This window comes from Equus asinus, chromosome 7 (genome assembly GCF_041296235.1).
Source record: "Equus asinus isolate D_3611 breed Donkey chromosome 7, EquAss-T2T_v2, whole genome shotgun sequence".
Taxonomy (NCBI): Eukaryota; Metazoa; Chordata; class Mammalia; order Perissodactyla; family Equidae; genus Equus; species Equus asinus.
In genome coordinates this window covers 59710139-59734867 of record NC_091796.1, presented here as the reverse complement: position 1 = coordinate 59734867, position 24729 = coordinate 59710139, and the positions used below count along the sequence as shown (strand labels likewise).

The following is a 24729-nucleotide window of genomic DNA, read 5'->3' as shown; positions in this document are numbered from 1 at the left end:
ATGAATATATTACAGTTTGTTTATCCCATCTCATTGATGGAAATATAGGTGTTTCTAGTTTTCAGCTGTAACGAATAGAGTTACTCTGACCATAAGTCTTTTTGGGCATGCATGTTTCCATTTCTCTTAGGAGAATACTCAGGCGTGGAATTGCTAGGTCGTATGGTAAGGGTGTGTTTAACTAAAGGATACTGCCAGACACTTTTCCAAAGTGGTTAAACTGTACGTTCCCAACTTCCTGGTGCCCCACATCCTCACCAACATTAGGAATCGTTCGTTTCAAAGTTTAACCTGTCTAGATCCTGTCTATTGATAGCTCGTTGTGGTTTCAATTTACATTTCTTTGATGTTTATTGACATGGAACTTTTTTCATGGGCTTATTGACCATTTGTATTATTTTCCTTTGTAAATTGTTTGCTCAACTCTTTTTGCCCATTTTTGTTTTGGATTGTTTGTCTTGTTGTTATTGAATTGTAGGAATTCTTTATTCTGGATATAAGTCCTTTGTCAAGTATATGTACTGCAGGTATGTTCTCCAAGTCCTTGGCTTGACTTTTCATTTTCTTAATAGTCTTTTGATGAACAGAAGTTTTTGCTTTTGATAAAGTCCAATCTGTCAATTTTAAATTTTATAGTTAATGCTTTCTGCTCCCATCTGGAAAATTCTGCCTACCCCAAGGTCTCAAAAGTATGTTTTATTTTATAAGTTTTATATTTTTAGCTTTTAAGTTTTAGGTCTATGATTTATCATGAATTACATTTTTTTAGATGATATGATGGAAGGGTCTGAGCTTTTCTTTTTTCCACATGGCTGTCCAACACCATTTGTTGGAGACTTTCCTTTCCCCCATGAATTCTTTTGGAACCTTTGTTGAAAATCAATTGACTACATACATGTGGGTCTCTCTCTGAATTTTCTTTTTTGTTCCACTAATCTGTTTATGTTTACTCTGATACCATAGTGTCTTGATTACTTTAGCTTTAATAACTTTGTTCTTTTTCACAATCGTTGTAGCTATTCTAAGTTCTTTGCATTTCTAAGAATTTTAGGATGGCTTGTCGATTTCTTTCAAAAAGCTTTTTTTTTTTTACCTTATTGATAGTGTAGTTTACATGCCATAAAACGTATCCAGTTTAAAGTGTACAGTTCTTTGTGTTTCGACAACTGTATATACCTATGAAGCTACCACCACAACCATAATATAGAACATTTTATCACCTCCAAAATTCTCTTGTACCCCTTTGCATTCACTTTTCTAGCGGACCAAATCTTGCCCAACAGCACCAATGATTGGCTTTCTGTCCTCTTCCTAGTGTGAATGGGGATGGGGCCATTGATATTTCTCTGGTGTTTGGCTGGAGTAGACCATTATTATCTAAAAATTTTCTGTCTTGCAGAGCATCCTCTTTCCTACTGGTCCTTTGGCTAGAGAGAGCAGGCTTTGTTGTGTTGGGGTTTTTTTTCTGTGTCCATTGGTGTTTCTACATTTCTGTCTTCTTGAGCTCCAAGTCTGCGATGTAGAGGCAGAGCAAAGAAAACTCAGGGACACAAGACTGTGTTGTTCCTCAAATCCCAATGTCCGTAACTCATCTGCCTTCTTTGCTCTACCTTTTGAGTCTGTTGTCTTTTTTTTTTAATCCAGTATCCATGATTTTTAATTGTGTTTACCAGAAGGAATAGGGATAAGTACTCTTTCTTCAATGCTTAAGAAATTTACCTCCATTCTCCTCATGCCTCAGAAATAGGAATTTCTAATTTGTTGTTTTATTTTCTTACCTTTGGCTACTTATACTTAAATTTACCATGGGCTATTTGAGGCCTTTCTTTACTGCCCTTTTATTCAGTGAATAGGCTTGCTATAGCTCCCCAATGCTCAAAACAGTGTGTCCTAATGCAGACACATTGTTGTTTCTTATGAAATCATCCTGCGTCTAATTCAAGACCTGTTAATCTCAAATTCGTGTGCCTGATGCACAGTAAACCAGTTACCACTGAGACATTGGTGCTTGGAGATGGAGAAAGGTTTATTCGAATTGGCCAGAATGAGGTGGGAGAATGGGTTCTCTCAAATCTGCCCTAACAAGAGAAGAAAGCAGGGGGAGTTTATAGAGCTAAGGGACTTGGCAGGGGGAATTTCAGAGAAACAAAGGGGTAGTCTTTCACTCCAGAGAAGCCCTTGGGCAGTCTGACTTCTGGGTGTCAACGCCAGCTGGGGGCTGGTCATCTGGTGACTGGAACCTCCCCAAAGGCATTCTCTTTTTTCTGTAAAACAAGCTCACAAATGCTCCCTGAGTCACCCCTCAAGTTAAACAGGAAAACCGCAAATTGACAAAATTAACTTGCCTTCATGTGTGTCCGGTTGGGAACAAGGTTGAAGGGCAGTCATGGTCTTACTGAATATATACCGTGACCCTCAGGTACTCGGCTTCAGTGCCCACTGTCTTCATCTATCTCTCTACAGTAACCCTCAGGTACCTGGCTACGTATTTTAGCCCTCACTCCTTCATATCTGCTTTTAGCTGCTCCCCTTTCTTCCATTCATTCCAAACTATAGGTAAATCAAGTCAACAAATATTTCTTTGGAGTGGTTTTTGCAAGATAGTCTATTAAATGTTTTATGAACAAACCTCTTTCATCAATCTGGTATGGAGACTGAATAACTGTAATAAATGAACTAGGAGAACATGTACACGTAGGTATAAGTTACCAAATGCTGTAGGAACACAGAGGAGGGAATCATCAAAATGTGTCTGTAGAGGTGACGTCAGCATCATGGCAGAGTAAGTTCTTCTGATAATCTCTCCCCTCCTTCATACAACAAAAAGGACATTCATACTCCAACAGAGGACATCCAAACACCACACAGAAAATGACGGAGTGACCCAGGCACCCGTATGGTGGAGGGCAGAGAGGCTGGAGCCCCCCCTTGGAGGAGGTGGAAAGGGGTAAGAGAAAACTTTGCTCCTGCCCCTAAAGACTGTGATCCAGGACCACAACCTCCAAGAGGAAAGGAATGGGGGAGGAGACATTCACGGGAACATCAAGGAATGGGGGAGGTGACTTTCATTCTACTGGGGCGAAAGCTTTTGAGGGTGGTGACCTCATCAAACTGAAGCCCCAGGAGAACAGAGTGAGAAAGTCCAGACAGCAAGCAGGACAAAGCGCCCCTCCCCCCACCTGCCCTGCACCCACTCCACTGCCTGGGATCTCGGCTTAAGGCAGCGGGCTCAGAATACATGGCTGTTGACCCCCACCCAGTGGCGATAGGCGGTAACTGTGACAAAATAACACCAGGATGTGAAAAACCAGAGCCACTCCCTATAGCAATGTCAAACATTATAGCAGATCTCTAGACCAGAGAGAAAATGACGAGTACCCAGAAATCAGACCTGAGGACACAAGAGTATGAAATCTAAATGACAAACAATTCAAAATAGCTATCATCAAAACACTCAGTGAATTAAAAGAGCATGTAGAGAAACAATTCAACGAGTTCAGGAGCTACTTCACAAGAGAAATTGAAACTATAAAGAAGAATCAATCAGGAATATTAGCGATGAAAGACACAATAGAAGAGATAAAACAAAGTATAGATTCCCTGAACACTCAAGCAGATATCATAGAGGAGCATATCAGTATAATTGAGTATAGACATGTTGAAATGCTCCACATAGAGGAGAGAGAACTAAGGCTAAAAAAGAAATGAAGAAAGTCTCCAAGAAATAGCTGACTCAATTAGGAAGTGCAACATAGGAATTATAGGTATTCAAGAAGGAGAAGAGAAGAAGAATGGAGCAGAAAGCTTGTTCAAAGAAATAATAGCAGAGACCTTCCCAACCCTAGGGAAGTAGATGGAAATCCATGTGGAAGAGGTTACCAGATCTTCTAAATATGCCAATGTAAAAAGACCTACTGCAAAGCATATAGTAGTGAAACTGGCAAAAGTGAATGACAAAGAAAGAATACTAAGGGCAGCAAGGCAGAAGAAAATAACCTACAAAGGAACCTCTATCAGGCTCTCAGTGGATTTCTCTGAAGAAACGTTAGAGGCTAGGAGAGACTGGAATAGCATATTCAAATCTTTGAAGGACAGAAACTTTCGATCAAGAATACTCTATCCAGAGAAAATATCCTTCAGATATGATGGAGAAATGAAAACTTTCCCAGAAAAATATAAGCTAAGGGAGTTTGTAGCCATGAGACACCTCCCTACAAGAAACCCACAAGAATGCCCTCATACCTGAAAAAAAAAAAAAAAAAACACGGGAGAAAGGGGTTACAAAGCATGGAGTGAGGAGATAAACAGGTAGACAGAATCAGGACAGGACAGCAAATATTCAAGTATAGCATTAAAGACAAAGGGAAGGAAAACACCAAAAACAAAGATAATCTTGTCATTTTAACCACAAACTTATAACCCATGATGGAATAAGATGTGAGAAAAACAACTTAGGAGAGAAAGAGGAAAGGGACTGAATCAGTTTAGACTAAGGAAATAAGAGGCCATCAGAAAAGGGACTGTCTTATCCACAAGATCTTGAATACCAACCTCTGGGTAACCACTAAACAAAAAAGGAGAACAGAGACACAAATAATAAATAAGGAGAAAACAAAGAAACACAACATAAAAAACTACATAACTCGATTGGTAGACCAAAATACACAGGACAAGAAACAAAGGAAATGCAGGAGAATGGGAAAACAAGTGATAAAATGGCAGCATTAAGCCCTCAGCGATAATCACCCTAAATGTAAATAGATTGAATTCTCCAATAAAAAGACACAGAGTGGCAAGATGGGTTAAAGAACAAGACCCAGCAATATACTGCCTCCAGGAAACACATCTCAGCTCCAGTGACAAACAGAGGATCAGAGTGAAGGGAAGGAAGACGATACTCCAAGCTAATGGCAAACAAAAGAAAGCAGGTGTTGCAATATTTGTATCAGACAAAGTAGACTTTAAGATAAGATAGGTAAAGAGAGACAAAGAGGGGAAGTATATAGTGATCAAAGAGACATTCCATCAAGAAGAAATAGCACATAAATATGTATACACCTGACACAGGAGCACCAAAGTACATAAAGCAACTATTAGCAAACCTAAAAGAAGACATTAATAATAACACAATAATAGTAGGGGACCTCAACACTGCACTCACATCAATGGATAGATCATACAAAAAATCAACAAGGAAACAGAAGAATTAAATGAAACACTAGACCAGTTGGACTTACTAGGAATATATAGAACACTGCATCCAAAAACAGCAGAATACACATTCTTAAGTGTGCACAGAACATTCTTAAAGATAGACCATGTGTTGGGAAACAAGGCAAGCCTCAATAAATTTAAGAAGGTTGAAATAATGACAAGCATCTTCTCAAATCACAGTGCTATAAAGCTAGAAATTAATTACAAGAAAAAAACTGAGAAAAGAACAAAGATGTGGAGACTAAACAACATGCTGTTGAACAACCAATGGATCATTGAAGAAATTAAAGGAGAAATTAAAAAAATATCTGGAAGAAAATGAAAACATACCATACCAACTCATGGGATGCAGCAAAAGCCATATTAAGAGGGAATTTCATCTCAATACAGGCTCACCTTAACAAACAAGGAAAATCCCAAATAAACAATCTCAAACTGCACCTAATTGAATTGGAAAAAGAACAACAGACAAAGCCCAAAGTCAGCAGAAGGAAAGAAATAATAAAACTAAGAGCAGAAATAAATGCTATTGAAACAAAAAAGGCAGTAGAAAGGATCAATGAAACAAAGCTGGTTCTTTGAGAAGATAAATAAAATTGATAAACCTTTAGCCAGACTTACAAAGAAAAGAAGAGAGAAAACTCAGATAAATAAAATTAGAAATGAAAGAGGAGAAATAACAGATATCACAGAAATACAGCGGATTATAAGAGAATACTATGAAAAACTATATGTCAACAAAATGGACACTCTAGAGGAAATGGATAAATTCTTAGACCATTACAACATCCCAAAGCTGAATCAAGAAGAAATATAGAATCCAAATAGACCAATCACAAGGGATTGAAACAGTAATCAGAAGCATCCCAAAGAATAAAAACCCAGGACCAGATGGCTTTCCTGGGGAATTCTACCAGACTTTCAGAGAGGATTTAATGCCTGTCCTTCTCAAGCTAGTCCAAAAAATTAGGGAAGATGGAATGCTTCCTAACACATTCTATGAGGCCAACATCCCTCTGGTACCAAAGCCTGACAAGGACAAGACAAAAAAGGAAAACTACAGGCCAGTATCACTGATGAACATAGATGCAAAAATCCTCAACAAAATATCGGCAATCTGGATACAGCAATATATCAAAAAGATTGTACATCGTGATTAAATGGGATTGATACCAGGGATACAGGGATGCCTCAACATGTACAAATCAATCAGTGTGATACACCACATTAACAAAATGAAGAATAAAAACCACATGATCATCTCAATAGATGCAGAGAAAGCATTTGACAAGATCCAACAGCCATTTATGATAAAAACTCTTAACAAAATGGGGATAGAAGGAAATTATCTCAACATAATAAAGGCCATATATGACAAACCCACAGCCAGCATCATACTCAATGGGGAAAAACTGAATGCCATCCTTCTGAGAACAGGAACGAGACAAGGATGCCCACTATCACCACTCTTATTCAACATGGTACTGGAGGTTTTGCCAGCACAATTAGGCAAGAGAAAGGAATAAAAGGAATCCTAATAGGGAGTGGAGAAGTGAACCTCTCACTGTTTGCAGACGACATGATCTTATATATGGAAAACTCTAAAGAATCCATTGGAAAACAATTAGAAATAATTAACAACTACAATAAAGTTGTGGGGTACAAAATCAACTTACAAAAATCAGTTGCATTTTGTATATTCAAATAATGAACTTACAGAAAGAGAACTCAAGAATATAATTCCATTTATGATTGCAACAACAAAAAAAGTACCTAGGAATAAATTTATTTAAGGAGGTGAAGGACTTATACAGTGAAAATTATATGACATTATTGAAAGAAATAGATAATGACATAAAAAGATTCCATGCACATGGATTGGAGGAATAAACATAGTTAAAATGTCCGTACTACCCAAAGCAATCTATGATTCAGTGCAATCCCAATCAGAATCCCAATGACATTCTTCACGGAAATAGAACAAAGAATCCTAAAATTCATATGGGGCAACCGAAGACCCCGAATTGCTAAAGGAATGCTGAGAAAAAAGAACAAAGCTGGAGGCATCACAACCCCTGACTTCAAAATGTACTACAAAGCCATAGTGATGAAAACGACATGGTACTGGTACAAAAACAGACACACGGATCAATGGAACAGAACTGAAAGGCCAGAAATAAAACCACACATATATGGACAGCTAATCTTCAACAAAGGTGCCAAGAACATACAATGGAGAAAAGACAGTCTCTTCAATAAATGGTGTTGGGAAAACTGGACACCCACATGCAAAAGAATGAAAGTAGACCATTATTTCACACCATACACAAAAATAAACTCAAAATGAATTACAGACTTGAAGGTAAGTCCTGAACCCATAAAATTCATGGAAGATAATATAGGTAGTACACTCTTTGACATTGAACTTAGAAGGATCTTTTCCAATACCATGTCTTTCAGACAATGGAAACAAAAAATAAACAAGTGGGAGTTCATCAGCCTAAAGAGCTTCTGCAAGGCAAAAGAAACTAGGATCAAAACAGAAAGACAACCCACTAACTGGGAGAAAATATTTGCAAACCATTTATCTGATAAGGGGTTAATCTCCATAATATATAAGGAATTCAGACAACTGAACAACAGAAAAACAGCCCGATCGAAAAATGGGCAGAGGATATCAACAGGCATTTTTCCAGAGAAGGTATACAGATGGCCAATCAGCACAGGAAAAGATGTTCAACATCACTAATCATCAGGGAAATGCAGATCAAAACTACACTAAGATACCACCTTATGCATGTTAAATTGGCTATAATCACTGACTAAAAATAACAAATGTTGGAGAGGGTGTGGAGAAAAGGGAACCCTCATCCACTGTTGGTGGGAATGCAAATTGGTGCAGCCTCTATGGAAAACAGTATGGAGATGCCTCAAAAAACTAAAAATAGAAATATTGTATGACCTAGCTATCTCCCATTGGGTACCTACCCAAACAATATGAGATCAACAATCCAAAGTAACATATGCACCCCTATGTTCAGTGCAGCACTCTTCACAACAGCCAAGACATGGAAGCAGCCCAGGTGCCCATCAACTGATGATTGAATAAAGGAGATGTTGTGTATATATACAATGGAATACTACTCAGCCATAAAAAAAGGCAAAATCAGGGGCCAGCCTGGTGGCACAGTGGTTAAGTGCCCACGTTCCGCTTCAGTGGCCTGGGGTTCACTGGTTTGGATCCTGGGTGTGGACGTGGCACTGCATGACAAGCCATGCTGTGGTAGGCATCCCAAATATAAAGTAGAGGAACATGGGCATAGATGTTAGCTCAGGGCCAGTCTTCCTCAGCAAAAAGAGGAGGATTCGCAGCAGTTAGCTCGGGGCTAATCTTCCTCAAAAAAAAAAAGACAAATTCATCCCATTTGCAACAACATGGAAGGACCTGGAGGGAATTATGCTAAGCGAAATAAGCCAGAGTGAGAGAGACAAACACCAGGTGATTTCACTCATGTGGAATATAAACAAACACATGGACAAAGGAAACAGTTCAGTGGTTACCAGGGAAAGGGGGGTGGGGGGTGGGCACAGGGGGTGAATGGGACCACCTATGTGGGGACAGACAAGGAATAATGTACAACTGAAATTTCACATTGATGTAAACTATTAGGAACTCAAAAAAAAATTTGTCTGGCATTTTGTTATTCCTATCCCTGCCCTTACTCCTCCCCGTGTTGTTGCTTCCTGGCTTGGGCATTGGTAATGACTCCCTCGTCGAGTCTGAGCTCCTCAACTTGGCATTCAGGTGACATTCAGATCCCACCTTGTCTCTCAGTTCCATTGCTCCTTCACAGAAACTGCCCCCACCAGACCAGTCCTCCCACCATTCTCATACCAGGCCCCGTATTCCTGCTGTCTCTTTAGCCGTGCCGTGCCCCTTGGGTTAAATGGACTCTCTTTTCTGTATGGATACGTAAAGAGCAGTTTAGTGGAAAGAATAGGTGTTTTGAGTCAAACAGACCTCAGATTTATCTTTTACTTGCTGTGTGCCTTAAAGTGAGTTACTTCAGCCCTTTGAGCGTTAGTTTCCCTGTTTGTAAAGGTGGAAAAATACTTCTTTTCTCACAGAAGGTACTAAGGTTAGTTAATGTACATGAAGGTTCCGAAAGCCACAGGAACTCAGAGAAAATTTGGATTCCCTTTCTTTGTTTCCTTAATTAGAATTTAAGGCTTAGAACTAGGTTAAGTTCTTCTAATCTTTGTTCTGTGAGCAGTACACAACATGTTGAGAACATTGAGGAGACTAATTACTTTGCGAAGTAAACATACGAGTGCTTCTGGTATCCCCTGTGTCGTGTTAAATGCTGGAGCTCACAAAGTACTGGGCAAGACAGATGCCTGCGTAGGTAATTAAAACACAGCAGGTACATGCAGTGCTAACGGTGTATTCGGGAGCACAGAAAAGCAGTATGGAAGGCTGGACTGGATGGGGTGGGTTGTGAGGGAGGGTTCCTGGAGAGGATGATGCTGGTACTTGATCCTTTTTTTTTAACAGCTTTATTTAGGTATAATTTACATACCGTAAGATTCACCCACTTTAACTGTATAATTCAGTGATTTTTACTAAATTTACAGGTTTGTGTAACCATCACCTCAATACAAATCTAGACTCCATCACTCCAAAAAAATTGCTCGTACCCATTTGCAGGCTTAATGTTGAAGATGAATATAAATTGGCCGTGCAAAAGTACAGAAGGAGGACTGGTCTCCAGGGAGTGAAGGCAGCGTGTGCAAAGGCAGGGGAGCGTAAAATAAAGTGCATGTGTGTGGCTGGGGTGCCTGGCAGCCGTTTTCTTTCTGTTGTGTGAAGCTGTGCTCCCTCCCTGCAGCTGTGTCCAGCTTCCTGAGCCTTTGGAGCTCAGTTTCCTCATCTGTAATGTACAGCTGTGTTGCTGGTTGGACTCCAGCTCTCTCTAAACTCTCAAATCCTGTGATTGCCAAAACTTAGGATGCCTTCAACTAAAGGAAAAATAGAATGTACATTTAAAAAGTAATGGCCAAAAGTCAGGGCCTATCAAGAAAAGCAGAAGAATTATAGTGATGCTTATGGATCCTTTAAAGGAACTTTCTTCTGTTTTTTACTGTTTTTCCTGATTATACAAGCAATAATGCATACTGGGTAGAAAATTTATGAAATATAGAAAAGTAAGAAGAAAAATTGGGTCACTTTATAATCTTACAATTCAGAGGTGATCATTATTAATGTTTTCTTGTTCTTACAATTGTTTTGCATATGTATTTAAATGTTTAAAAATCGATATTGTGCTGTAAATAAAATTGCTTTTCCCCGCATTATTAAATATTGTCAGAAACATGATTTTGTAATGCTGCATGATTTTTATGAGATAAAAAAACATGACCATTCAATTTTTTTTTCCGAGGAAGATTAGCCCTGAGCTAACATCTGCCGCCAATCATCTTTCTGCTGAGGAAGACTGGCCCTGAGCTAGCACCTGTGCCCATCTTCCTCTACTTTATATGTGGGATGCCTACCACAGCATGGCTTGATGAGTGATGTGTAGGTCCACGCCTGGGATTCAAACTGGTGAACCCCAGGCTACCGAAGCAGAGCATGCAAACCCAACTGCCATGCCACCAGGCCGGCCCCCTGACATTTTTTTAAACAATAATAGTAATAGAAGTAATAAATTGACATATAAGGTTCAAACTATATAGAAGGGAAAAAATTAAAAAATCTTCTTCTCCCTCCCCTTGTACCACTTCCAAGTTAACAGTGGTTAACTATTTCTTATTTATTTTCAGAAATTGCGTTTGTGACTTTATATTCCAATGTTTGGATAAGTCACGATTTAACGGATCTTTTGTTGATAGTCATTTAGATTATTTTGTTTTTGCTTTTACAATGCTGACGTGAATATTTTCATTTGCACATCTTTGAAATCTTGTAAAAGTATATCTGAAGGATAAGTTCTTAAAAGAGAAATTCCTGGATCAAAGAGAGTATATCTTAAATTTTATTTTATTTTATTTTTTTTTTTTAAAGATTGGCACCTGAGCTAACAACTGTTGCCAATCTTTTTTTTTTTTTTTTGCTTTTTTCTCCCCAAATCTCCCCAGTACATAGTTGTGTATTTTTACTTGTGGGTCCCTAAATGTTAATACATATTACCAAATTGCTTTTCAAAAATGATTGCGCTGTATCTGCGGACAGCTAATCTTTGACAAAGGAGCCAAGAACATACAATGGAGAAAGGAAAGTCTTTTCAATAAACGGTGTTGGGAAAACTAGACAGCCATATGCAAAAGAATGAAAATAGACCATTATCTTTTGCCATACACAAAAATTAACTCAAAATGGATTAAAGACTTGAAGGTAAGATGTGAAACCATAAAATTCCTAGAAGAAAATATAGGCAATACACTCTTTGACATTGGTCTGAGGAGGATCTTTTTGAATACCATGTCTACTCAGGTATGGGAAACAAAAGAAAAAATAAACAAAATGGGACTAAATCAGACTAAAGAGCTTCTGCAAGGCAAAGGAAACCAGGAACAAAACAAAAAGACAACCCACCAACTGGGAGAAAATAGTTGCAAATCATATATCCAACAAGGGGTTAATGAAAATATAAAGAACTCACACAACTCAACAACAACAAAAAGCTAACCTGATCAAAAAATGGACAGAGGATATAAACAGACATTTTTCCAAAGAAGATAGATGGCCAACAGGCACCTGAAAAGATGTTCAACATTATTAATCATCAGGGAAATGCAAATCAAAACTACAATGAGATATCACCTTACACCCATAAGAATGGCTATAATCACTAAGATTAAAAATAACAAATGTTGGAGAGGTTGTGGAGAAAAGAGAACCTCATACGCTGCTGGTGGGAGCGCAGACTGCTGCAGCCCCTACGGAAAACGGTATGGAGTTTCCTCAAAAAACTAACAGTAGGAATACCAAACGACTCAGCTATCCCACTACTGGGTATTGATACAAAGAACTTGAAATCAGCAATTCAGAGAGACTTATGTACCCTTGTGTTCATTGTAGCATTATTCACAATAGCCAAGACATGGAAGCAATCCAAATGCCCATCAACTTGATGAATGGATAAAGAAGATGTGGTGTATATATATATACACACATATATATGCAATGGAATACTATTCAGCCATAAAAAAGACAAAATTGTTCCATTTGCAACAACATGGATGGACCTGGAAGGTATTATGTTAAGCGAAATAAGCCAGACAGACAAAGACAAACCCTGTATGATTTCACTTATATGTGAAAGATAAACAAACACATGAACAAAGAGAGCAGATTAGCGATTACCAGAGGGGAAGGGGTTGAGGGGTAAGCATAAGGGGTAAAGGGGCACATATATATGATGATGGACAAATAGTAATGTACAACTGAAAGTACACAATGTTATCAACTATTGTGATCTCAATAAAAAAAAGTGTGCTAATTTATACTTCTACCATTAGTAGATATCCGCATGAGTCCCTGTTTGCTCACTTCCTTACCAACAGTGGGTATTATACACCTTTTTTGTTCTTTGCCAGTCTGATGTTGGAAAAATGATAACATTGTTTTAATTTATATTTTTAAATTATAATTGTATTTGAACATTGTTTTCATATAGATATTACTCATTTTTCTATGAACTACTTCTCGTCCTTTGTGTATTCTCTTGATTTGTTTAGATTTTCGTTCACTTGTAAGAGCTCTTTGCTTTTGATGAGAGAGAGAGGAGACAGAATTGCAAACGCACTCATGTGAAAGACAGGACATCTTTCTTTTTTTGACCCACTTCACCCATTTCTCCCACCCCCCAGCCTTTGCCTCTGGCAACTATGAGGCTGTTATCTGTATCTATGAGCTTGTTTTTCTTTTTATATTCCACATACAAGAGAGGTCATATGGTATTTGTCTTTCTGTCTGATTTATTTCACTTAGCATAATGCCCTTGAGGTCCATCCATGTTGTTGCAAATGGGAAGATTTCATTCTTTTTTATGGGTGAATAATATTCCATTCTGTATATGTGCCACAGTTGCTTTCTCCATTCATTCATCGATGGACACCTTAGGTTGTTTCCATATCTTAGCTATTGTAAATAATGGTGTATTGAGAAAACACAGGTGCATATTCATTCATTGTAGCATTGTTTATAATTGCAAAATATTGGAAACAACTTAAATGCTCATACATAAGAGAATAGTTAAATAGATTGTTACTTCCAGACAATGGAGTACTTATGCCGCTGTAAAAAAACAACGGGGAAGATCTCTATGAACTAGCATGGAGAGTTTCTAGAATACATTGTTAAGTGAAAAAATTAAATGCAAATCAATATTTATAGTATACTATCCTTAGTCTAAGAAAGAAGAGGACATTAGAAAATTATGTGTCTGCTTGTTTATTCAAAAAGAGATACAGGAAGGATAAACTGGTGAGATTGATTACCTATAGAGGGTAGGTGGAAGTAAGTTGAAAAAGATGAAGGGAAGAAAAGGGAAAGAACCAATGAGGCAGAGGGACATTTCTCTAAGAATATCTCTTTGCGTAGCTTTGGCTTTTAGAATGATGCTGTGTTTCATGCATGTACAAAAATAAACAAGAACGGGGCAGAGAAAAAAAATAATGTTGCATTGAACATGGGGATGCATATATCTTTTTAAGTTAGTGTTTTTGTTTTTTTCAGATAAATACAGAGAAGTGGAATTGCTGGATCATATGGTATTTCTATTTTTAACTTTTTGAGAAAGCTCCATACTGTTTTCCGTAGTGGCTGCACCACTTTGCATTCCCACCAGCAGTGTACAAGGGTTCCCCTTTCTCACATCCTCTTCAACACTTGTTATTTCTTGTCTTTTTGATAATAACCATTTAAACAGCTGTGAGGTGATATTTCACTGTGGTTTGGATTTGCATTTCCCTGATGATTAATGATGTTGAGTATCTTTTCATGTACCTATTGGCCATCTATATGTCTTTAGAAAAATATCTGTTCAGATCTTCTGCCCGTTTTTTAATCAGATTTTTTTTTGCTATTGAGTTTTATGAGTTTTTTATATATTTTAAATATTAACCCCTTATCAGATTTATGATTTACAAATACTTTCTCCTGTTCAGTAGGTTTTGTTTTTCATTTTGTTGATGGTTTCCTTTGCTGTGCAGAAGCTTTTTAGTTTACTGTAGTCCCACTTGTTTATTTTTGCTTTCGTTGCTTTTGCTTTTGGGGTCAGATTCAGAAAATCGTTGCCAAGACTTATTTCAGAGAGCTTACCACCTGTTTTCTTCTAGGAGTTTCATGGTTTCAGGTCTTACGTTCAAGTCTTTAATCCATTTTGAGTAAACTTTTGTGTATGATGTAAGAAAGTGGTTGAGTTTCATTCTTTTGCTTGAGACTGTCCTTTCCCTCTTGTATATTCTTGGCTTCTTTGTTGTAAATTAATCGACCATGTATATGTAGGTTTATTTCTGGGCTGTCTATTCTGTTTCATTGATCTATGTGTCTGTTTTTATGCCAGTACCATACTGTTTTAATTGCTCTGCCTTTGTAATACAGTTTGAAATTAGGAAGCCGGATGCCTCCAGCTTTGTTCTTTTTTCTCTAGATTGCTTTAGCTGCTTGGGATCTTTTGTGGTTCCATACAAATTTTAGGATTATATGTTCTATTTCTATGAAAAATGCCATTGGAATTTTGAAGGGATTGCAGTGGATCTGTAAATTGCTTTGGGTAGTATGAACATTTTGACAATATTGATTCTTCCAGTCCAAGATATTTCAAAACAGAATATCTTTCTGTTTGTGTCTTTCTCAGTTTCTTTCATTAATGTTTTGTAGTTTTCAATATACAGGTCTTTTACCTCCTTGGTTAAATTTATTCCTAGGTATTTTATTCTTTTTGGTGCAATTATAAATGGGATTGTTTTCTGAATTTCTCTTTCTGATAGTTTGCTATTAGTGTATAGAAATGCAATGGATTTTTGTTTATTGATTTTGTATCCTGCAACTTTACTGAATTTATTTATTAGGTCTAACAGTTTTTTGATCGAGTCTTTAAGGTTTTTTTGTATATAATAACGTGTCATCTGCAGATAGTGACAGTTTTCCTTCTTCCTTGCAGTAGGAATGGATGCTTTGCATTCATTTGCATCCCTTTCCTGCATTCCACAATTTGGTTTCCATTTTTGTTTGTCGCAAGATATTTTTATTTATTTATTTTATTTTTGATTTAGTTTGTACCCTTTCACCAATCTCTCCCCATTTCCCACACCCCCAGTCCCTGGTACTCTCTATTTCTATGAGTTGGACTTTTTTAGATTCCAGATGTAAGTGAGATCATACAGTATTTGCCTTTCTCTGTTTGGTTTATTTCACTTAGCATAATATTCTTTGAGTATTTTTTCTTTTAAAATTTTTTCTTTTATTTTTTTCCTTTTTCTCCCAAAGCCCCCCAGTACATAGTTGTGTTTTTTAGTTGTGGGTCCTTCTAGTTGTGGCATGTGGGATGCCACCCCAGCATGGCCTGATGAGGGGTACCATGTCCTCACCCAGGGTTCAAACCGGTGAAACCCTGGGCCACCGAAGCAGAGTGCACGAACTTAACCACTCGGCCATGGGGCTGGCCCCTGTTCTTCAAGTTTATCCGTCTTTCACAAATAGGAGGATTTCTTTCTTTTTTTTTTCTATTTTGTTTTTTATTGAAGTTATGATAGTTTACAACCTTGTGAAATTTTAATTGTACATTATTATTTGTCGGTCATATTGTAGGTGCACCACTTCACCCTTTGTGCCCCCTCCCCCACCCCCCTTTCCCCTGGTAGCCACTAATCTGTTCTCTTTGTCCACATTGTTTAACTTCCCCCTATGAGTGGAGTCATGTAGAGATTGTCTTTCTCTATCTGGCTTATTTCATTTAACATAATACCCTCAAGGTCCATCCATGTTGTTGCGAATGGGATGTTTTTATTCTTTTTTATGGCTGCATAATATTCCATTGTGTGTGTGTATATATATATGTATATATATACCATATCTTCTTTATCCAGTCATCAGTCGATGGGCACTTAGGTTGCTTCCGTGTCTTGGCTATTGTAAATAATGCTGCAGTGAACATAGGAGTGCATGAGTCTCTTTGAATTGCTGATTCCAAGTTCTTTGGATAGATAGCCAGTAGTGGGATGGCTAGGTCATATGGTATTTCTATTTTTAGTTTTTTGAGGAGTCTCCATACTGTTTTCCATAGTGGCTGCACCAGTTTGCATTCCCACCAGCAGTGTATGAGGGTTCCTTTTTCTCCACAACCTCTCCAACATTTGTTATTTTTTGTTTTGGTTATTTTATCCATTCTAATGGGTGTAAGGTGATATCTTAGTGTAGTTTTGATTTGCATTTCCCTGATGATCAGTGAGGAGCATCTTTTCGTGTGCCTATAAGCCATCAGTATATCTTCTTTGGAGAAATGTCTGTTCATATCTCCTGCCCATTTTTTGATCAGGTTGTATGATTTTGTGTTGTTCAGTTGTGTGAGCTCTTTATATATTATGGAGATTAACCCTTTATCGGATATATGATTTGCAAATATTTTTTCCCAATTGTTGCAAGATATTTTTTTGATTTCTCTTTTGATTTCTTCTTTGACCTATTGGTTGTTAAGTAGCATGTTTTTTAATCTCCACATATTTGTGAGTTTTCCAGATTTCTTTGTGTAATTAATTTCTAGCTTCATCCCATTGTAGTTGGAAAAGATGCTTGATATGATTTCAGTCCTCTTAAAATGTCTTTGCTTCTTAAATTTGCTATCACCATTTGCAATTTTTCCTCCACATTTACTCGTCTTTTGGCTCTGTTTATGGTCAGATTTATCTGTCTTGTCACTTGGCTTGTGGATTTTTAAATGTGCAAAATAACCTTAAAAATGAGTGCAAAGAGAAACAAGTGATTGAAATAGTTTTTCAAATGAGTATCATAAAGATCTTAAAGGGGAGTAAGAACTAATCCAGGTAACTTTTGAACACAGTAGTTAGGCTTTTTTTACCCTCCTTTCTCTGTAAAGAAGAAGAAAAGTGTGAACAAATCTTGAGCTCTTCTTATGTTTATTTTTTGTAGTGTCCCTTCTAGTGAAACTATTTTATATTTTGGATTGAGTAAATGAGGATTCCTTTGTTTCTTTGAACATAACTGCACTACAAAATAAAATAGTTGTTATCAACATATGAACTCGCTAATAGGTAATGTAGAATTACAGTTAATGCTCTATAATTGTGGGAATCATTAAATAGATCACTTTGACTGTATTGTAATTTTAATTATGACACCAAACTACTCATATGTAGTCATATAAATAGTCTTTGTAATTTATTAGTCATAGTTGTTTGGTCATAACTTAAGGAAAACGCAGTTGGGTCTTCGTATCTGTGGGTTCCGCATTTGTAGAGTTACCCAGCTGCAGGTTGAAAGGCCTGTGATGGTTGAACATGTACTGAACGTGTGCAAGCTTTTTTTCCCTGTCATTATTTCCTAAACAATTATTCCCTAAACAATACAATAGTGTAACAACTATTTACAAGGCATTTATGTTGTATTAGGTATTATAGATAATCTAGAGGTGCTTTAAAGTATATGGGAGGATGTGTGTAGGTTATATACAAATACTCTACCGTTTTATATAAGGGACTTGAGAATCTGTGGGTTTTGGTATCTGCAGGGGGTCCTGGAACCACTTCCCTGCAGATACCGAGGGGCGACCGTGGTAAGTTTCTGTGTTGGTTAGCAATCCAAGTGAAGCCTTTTAAAATGGTGAGTTCTTTTTAAAGGAACTCTCTGTTCTACTTTGAGAACTTGATTTTCATTTTTAGAGGGGGATTGTGAAGAAAAGTATCTTTGATTTATAAATGCAAGATTAATTGCCGTGATATGTGTGTGTATGGTGCTTTTGTCTTGGTTTGTTAGATGACCGTGGTAATCTTTTCCCTCTGTGCAGGTGGAATGGATAGGTAACAGAGAAGCCGTCTTCACTGTCTCATCAGGGAGGCAGAATGACCGAGTGCTTCCTGCCCCCCACCAGCAGCCCCAGTGAACACCGCAGGGTGGAACATGGCAGTGGGCTCACCCGAACTCCCAGTTCTGAGGAGATCAGCCCAACTAAGTTTCCCGGGTTGTACCGCACTGGCGAGCCCTCGCCTCCCCATGACAGCCTCCACGAGCCTCCTGATATAGTGTCTGATGATGAGAAGGACTATGGGAAGAAAAAAGGAAAATTTAAGAAAAAGGAAAAAAGGAGTAAGTGCCATTTTTCTCCATACTTCAGATATATTTTACATAAACTTTAATCACACGGACCTGCTGTCTTCCGGAAATATGTCCAAAGATTCCTGTTTGACATTCTTTTATTTTTCAGGGTCTCAGTTTTTGTGGTACTAGAGTTGTGTTTTCGGATCTTAATCTCACAAATAAAAATACTGAATTTCCAGAAATGATAAAGTTTTCTGGTGGAAGTTTCTTAAATTGGTCATTTAAAATAATGTATAAAGAGTAGATATTGGAATTTGGCCCATATAGAATCTTTCTTTCTTGGGTAGGGTGTGTAGGCCGATTGGGGTGCACTTTATTGGAACTGTGAAAAAGTATTCATTTATCGTAAGCAAGTCCTATGACGCATTGCATTGATGGTTCCCATTCAGTAGAGAGTGTGAATCGTTTAAGCATAGCTCTTTAGGATGTTAAAAGCAAGTCAGGTGAGTTTTTAAGTGTTGTTTTATTTTGAGTTTCACAGTATTTTTATGTTAATTTGTTTTTGAAGCATAACATTCAAATAGAGTGCACAGATTGTGTACATCTTTATGAGTTATCGCAAAATGGATATGCCGTGTAATTACTGCGAGGATCTGGACGTAGAGCCTTATCTGTACCCCAGAAGTTCCCTTTCTCTGCCCCTTCAGAGGGCATCCCCACCCCTCCCGACGGCAAGCTTCTTTCAGCACAGCTTGGTACTGCCTGATTTTGAATTTACATGAATGGAAGCATATTTCCTTTTCTGTCTATTTTCTTTTGCCCAATGTTATATTGGTTAGATTCATCCATATTATTCCATGTGGCAGTAATTTGTTCCTTTTTATTCCTGGGTTTTGTCTCATTGCATTAATATGTAGAATTTACTTATCCATTCTACTGTTTTTGGTCTTTTGGGTTGTCCTCAGTTTTTGACTGTTATGTAGAGTGCTTCTTGGAACGCCGTTGTATGTGTTTAGGCAGTTCCGTCATGTTTATGCCAGGGAGCGGGACCGCTCTCTATAGGCCCTGCTTATTTCAGCATTAATAGAGCCTGCGAAACAACTTTCCGGAGTGGTTGTGCCGCTGACACTCCCACCCGCAGTGTCTGAGGACTCCCCTTGCTTTCTGTCACGGTATCACGCCCTTAAGATTTCTGCTGTTCTGTTGGTGTGGGGGGTTTGGTATTTAATTAAAGGGTAATTTATGAAATGTCTTTAATCTTTGTTATAAAATAGCTTGTAAGGTAGCTGGCTAAAGAAAAGAATAGGAGAGTTATAGATAATAAAAAAACAACAGCAAAACCAAACTAGGCTAACTCTGCTGTGATACAAAGCAGTTGTCAGTGTGTGTGAACCAGAGCTTCTGATGCAGGGAAGTGGGCTTGGGGGTTCGGCCATCATCCAGAGATTAGGCACTTTCCTGATTCTGTCCTCCACTCAGATGAGGCTTCAGCACCTGCTGCATCTCCAGAAAGAACTTAACAGCCAGTGAAGGGGAGGGAGCGTGAGAGGGGAATGACTGGAGTGGCTAACCAGCCGTGCAGTTGTGTTGTGGTTTGAGACTGCCTCAAGTTACAGGGCCAAGTGGGAAAAAATCTAAGCTGAGTAAAGTAAGTTAGAAGACATTATTCAGATGACAAAAGAATGCTCTATTTTATAGAAGGATTCTTTCCGTTAGCCCTCACTATAGAGGCTTTCCTGTGTATTTTTAGTATTTGCTTTGCCAAAGTCCCACTTACACACGTTTATAGTTACGCACCACCTGATGTTTCAGTCAGCAATGGACCACGTACATGACTGTGGTCCTGTAAGATTAGTACCATACAGCCTAGGTATGTAGCAGGCTATACCGTGTAGGTTTGTGTAAATACCCTCTCTGATGTTCACACAAAGATGAAATCGCCTAACGACGTGTTTCTCGGAATGTGTCCCTGTCGTTAAGCGACACATGTGTGCATAAAGTAAAACCAATTTCAGCACCTGCTATTACAAGGATGACTGGCTCTCTGCATGTTGCCCTCTTGTGGTCTGGAGATGTCACTGCAACATCTCGTTTTAGCTGAGAGGAAACCCATTTCATTGCTGGGAGTGCCCAGGAGGGATTGGCCACGAAGTGGAAAGCTAGGTAGCTAGTGCCAGGTGACACTTTTTTTGGTCCAGTTTTTAGAAAGCATATAGACAGGCTGACATTAAACAAACGTATAACTTATACTCCCTGCATTTCTTTGGCAGCTGAAGGCTATGCTGCCTTTCAGGAAGACAGCTCTGGAGATGAAGCTGAAAGTCCTTCCAAAATGAAGAGGTCCAAGGGAATCCATGTTTTCAAGAAGCCCAGCTTTTCTAAAAAGAAAGAGAAAGATTTTAAAATAAAAGAGAAACCCAAAGAGGAAAAACATAAAGAAGAAAAGCACAAAGAAGAAAAACATAAAGAGAAGAAGTCAAAAGACTTGACAGCAGCTGAGGTTGTTAAACAGTGGAAGGAAAAGAAGAAAAAGAAGAAGCCAGTTCAGGAGCCAGAGGTGCCTCAGATGGATGTTCCGAATCTCAAACCCATTTTTGGAATTCCTTTGGCTGATGCCGCAGAGAGGACCATGATGTATGATGGCATTCGACTGCCAGCAGTGTTCCGTGAATGTGTAGATTATGTAGAGAAGTATGGCATGAAGTGTGAAGGCATCTACAGAGTTTCAGGTATTGGGGACATGCACTTAACTTGGTGGTTTTTAAAAATTAACTTCACTTCCATTTTTCAAAGGAAGGAAAAATACTAACTTGTGAGGAAAATTGTGACAAGGCTCCTAAAACTTACTCATTTCCTTGATTCTTCCAGTTGAACAAAAATCCCCCACACTCTTTGTGTGTCTGTGTGTGTGTGTGTGTGTGTGTGTGTGTGTGTGTGTGTGTTGGCAGTTTGCTTTTTTCGTGATACTCCCTTTCATTAGGAGGATTTACACATGAGTTATTCAGTTTCCAGCAGCCTGGAATGAGTCGAAATGAAGCATGTGAGTTGTGACCCTTAACTTGGGTGCACTCAAACCTTGCTTAATTCTCACCTTCTTCCCTCTCCAAGCAGAGCCTCAGTGTTGTGAGGGAGATCACCAGGAGAGGGAAGGATATCTGGCTTAAGGGTGATTCGTGGCCAAGAGACACATTTATTGACACAATCATGTAATGTATTTCCTGAGTTCAGCTAAAGGACGTGGAATGTTATTTGCTAAATGTTCAGGCCCCAAATGTGAATGCTTCTGTCAGCCATATGCAGCTATTACATATATTGGTGAAATTGATTTTCCATTTATCTGTGTTCCATATTGTTGTCAGTGCCATTGAATTGATTCTGACTCCTAGTGACCCTGTGTACAGCAGAGCGGAACCCTGCCCAGTCTTTCTGTGCCATCCTTTCACCTTCCGGTGCTGTATCAGACAACGCTCTGCTGCTCTTTGTAGGGTTTTCACGGTCAGTTATTTTGGAAGTGGCCAGGTCCTTCTTCCTAGTCTGTCTAGTCTGGAATCTCTGCTGAAACCTGTCCACCATGGGTGACCCTGCTGGTATTTGAAATACCGGTGGCATGGCTTTCAGCATCACAGCAACATACAGCCACCACGGTATGACAACCGACGTGTGTGTGTTCCCTGACCGGCAGGGTGGTGTGTTCCCAGACTGGGAAATGAACCTGGGCCACAGCAGTGAGAGTGCCAAATCTTAACCATTAGACCGTCAGGGCTGGCTCTATGCTCCATATGTATGAAAAGTTAAGTTTCATACTTGTTAAGAATGTAATTCATATTCAGTGTCTAAAATCAAGCAAATTGTATACTATTAAAAGTTAAAAGATTTTATTTCTTGCAAAGCAGATTGACTTTTGTATTGGTATAGGATGAGCGTCCTGACCTTTGGCGACATCTGTGTTCCAAATCATCACATTCCTGTAATTCAGTTTCTTGGTACTAGAGATCTATTTTATAAAATTCATTGTTGGTTACACATATTTTCATGATGAGTTAAATTATACACATTTAGATATATAAAGATTAGAATTAGTTTCCCTTTAGTTGGTTCATACACATTTCTAGAAGGTAGGTTTGATATTTAAGTTTTGTTGAGAAATGGCAGGCGTTTTTGCTAATTGGGGAAACCTTTACATAATCCTGTAGATAACGTTATCATTTAAGACTCTTTTGGCTAAAATGCTACAAAGAAAATAAAATAAATTAGGCATTGAATTTGAAGTTATAACTCCTTAGTAACATAAAAATAAACACATTTAAATGAATTTGAAAATTTGACTTTTAAGAATAATTTATGATGAATTGATCTTTAAAGATTTAAACAATACTAACATAGCTGCTTCTCTCACGTGATTTTGATAGGCATAAAGAAATTTTGTTTTAGGTGAAAGTTTCTCTGAAGAGTTTCTACAGCTTTGTTCAAGGGACGCTTTTGTCTTTGCCCTGTGTTTTGTCTGCGATGTCGGCGTCCTTTTGGAGAGTCAGAGCTGCAGGACCCCGCTCCCTGTTGGCATGTCGGAGCCTCCTGGGAGCTGCCCCTGATGGAGGCCGAGCTCCTGCGCTGAGCAGTTTTTTCCTTGCTTTTTAAGCTCTTGCAGCGTGCTGCATTCAGCACAGTGGGCTACACAGTAATGGCTGTGACTTTTCTCTTTCTGTGCTAATAACAATATTGTTTTCTGCTGGAGACTTTTGGTTCTCACTTATTCATATATTAGTTCCAGTTTTAAAACTAATGTGTCATTTTGCATATGCTCTTTCTCTGCCTGGGATGCTTTCTCTGAAGAGTCCAGTTTTTAGAATGAAAACATTTTGATAATTTCAGAGTAACAACAAACCAAACACATATTCTAATTGTTCTCTTGCGCGATTTTCTGGGTAGGCACTATTGGGGGAAAATTAGATATGTATTAAATATATATGAGAGAGAGAGGAGATCTTTGCCAAGAATTTCAGTTAAAGTTATCACTCACTATGCTTTACTCATATTGTCGTAAAAGTAAGAAAATAGGAATTTTTTTCTAATTTTTCTGCCTCAAAATAAAGATTGTACAAAAATAAGATTCAGATTGTTATTTTCACATTTGGAGTTATTGATTTTATTTTGTCAATGCTGGATAAGTTACACATTTGTTGTAATGCCATTAAAAGGTTATCACACCAAGTAGGAATGGCAAAGCCCAGATGTAAGCACTATTGATTGTAAAATGCTGTGCAGATTAGACAACACAAGGATTTGCATTTACCATTACAATCTGTCAGCCTTGATTTGTGGCTTATTTCAAATAATTGGCCTGAAGTTTTGAGTATTAAAACAACAGAAAGCTACTTTGTATTCTTACGAGCAATCATTGTCACTGAATTATGTCACTTAAGTGCAAATTGTACTAAAGACTTAAAAACTTATATAATGTTTGAAAAACATTCATTGTATGTGTCAGTGTTTGTTTCTGTCCTGTAAGAAAAGCAAAACAATTTTTTTTTTGGTGAGGAAGATCAGCTTTGAGCTAACATCTGTTGCCAATCTTCCTCGTTTTGCTGGAGGAAGATTGTCACTGAGCTAACAACATCTGTGCCAGTCTTCCTCTATCTTGTATGTAGGATGCCACCACAGCATGGCTTGATGAACAATGTGTAGGTCTGTGCCTGGGATCCAGACCCACGGACCCCAGGCCGCTGAAGCAGAGCGCACGAACTTAACCACTACGCCACCAAGCCAGCCCCCAAAACAGTTTGATTTTAGAAACCCAGATTTCACTCTTTTTTTGTTCCAGCTCTGTTCCAGATTAAGAAAACAAGTAAAGAATTCAAATTTAAAAATAGAAATTAGATGGAGTTTATTTAATGAGGAATAATTTTCAAAGGGTTTGTTTCGATAGAGAACTCACCTTTTGCATTTATGATACGGTCTTTATTTAACAAAAAGGTAATTACCTGCAACTTTTTGGAACGTGCTTATGTACACCAAGTGGAGTTGTGTTTTATGTTATCAGTCTCGTGACCAGTTAGGGAAAACAGTTAGCTGCTTGTGTAGAGCAAGACTTATGCTTGGATTATAGTTTAATTTTTTTCCTGAATTTTTACCTATCTTTAAATTAAAAACAAATTTTTTTTGCCTGAATCCATTGGCATATTTGCTTCCTGTGTCCATGGTGGCTCTTGACTTTTGCTCTAGATATTGAGGTTTTCTCT

The 24729-nt window shown here is 38.1% G+C and overlaps 1 protein-coding gene across 2 annotated transcripts in view; it reads left to right on the top strand.

The window, feature by feature from the left end:
• Window positions 1-24729, top strand: part of RALBP1 (ralA binding protein 1) — a 61604-nt gene that overhangs the window by 19650 nt on the left and 17225 nt on the right. For both annotated transcript variants that reach the window (XM_014837334.3, XM_014837333.3), the window contains exons 2-3: window positions 18243-18541; window positions 20764-21222. In XM_014837334.3, coding sequence (XP_014692820.1) covers window positions 18298-18541; window positions 20764-21222 — 703 coding nt within the window. In that variant the 5' untranslated portion in view covers window positions 18243-18297. The remainder of the gene's footprint in view (window positions 1-18242; window positions 18542-20763; window positions 21223-24729) is intronic.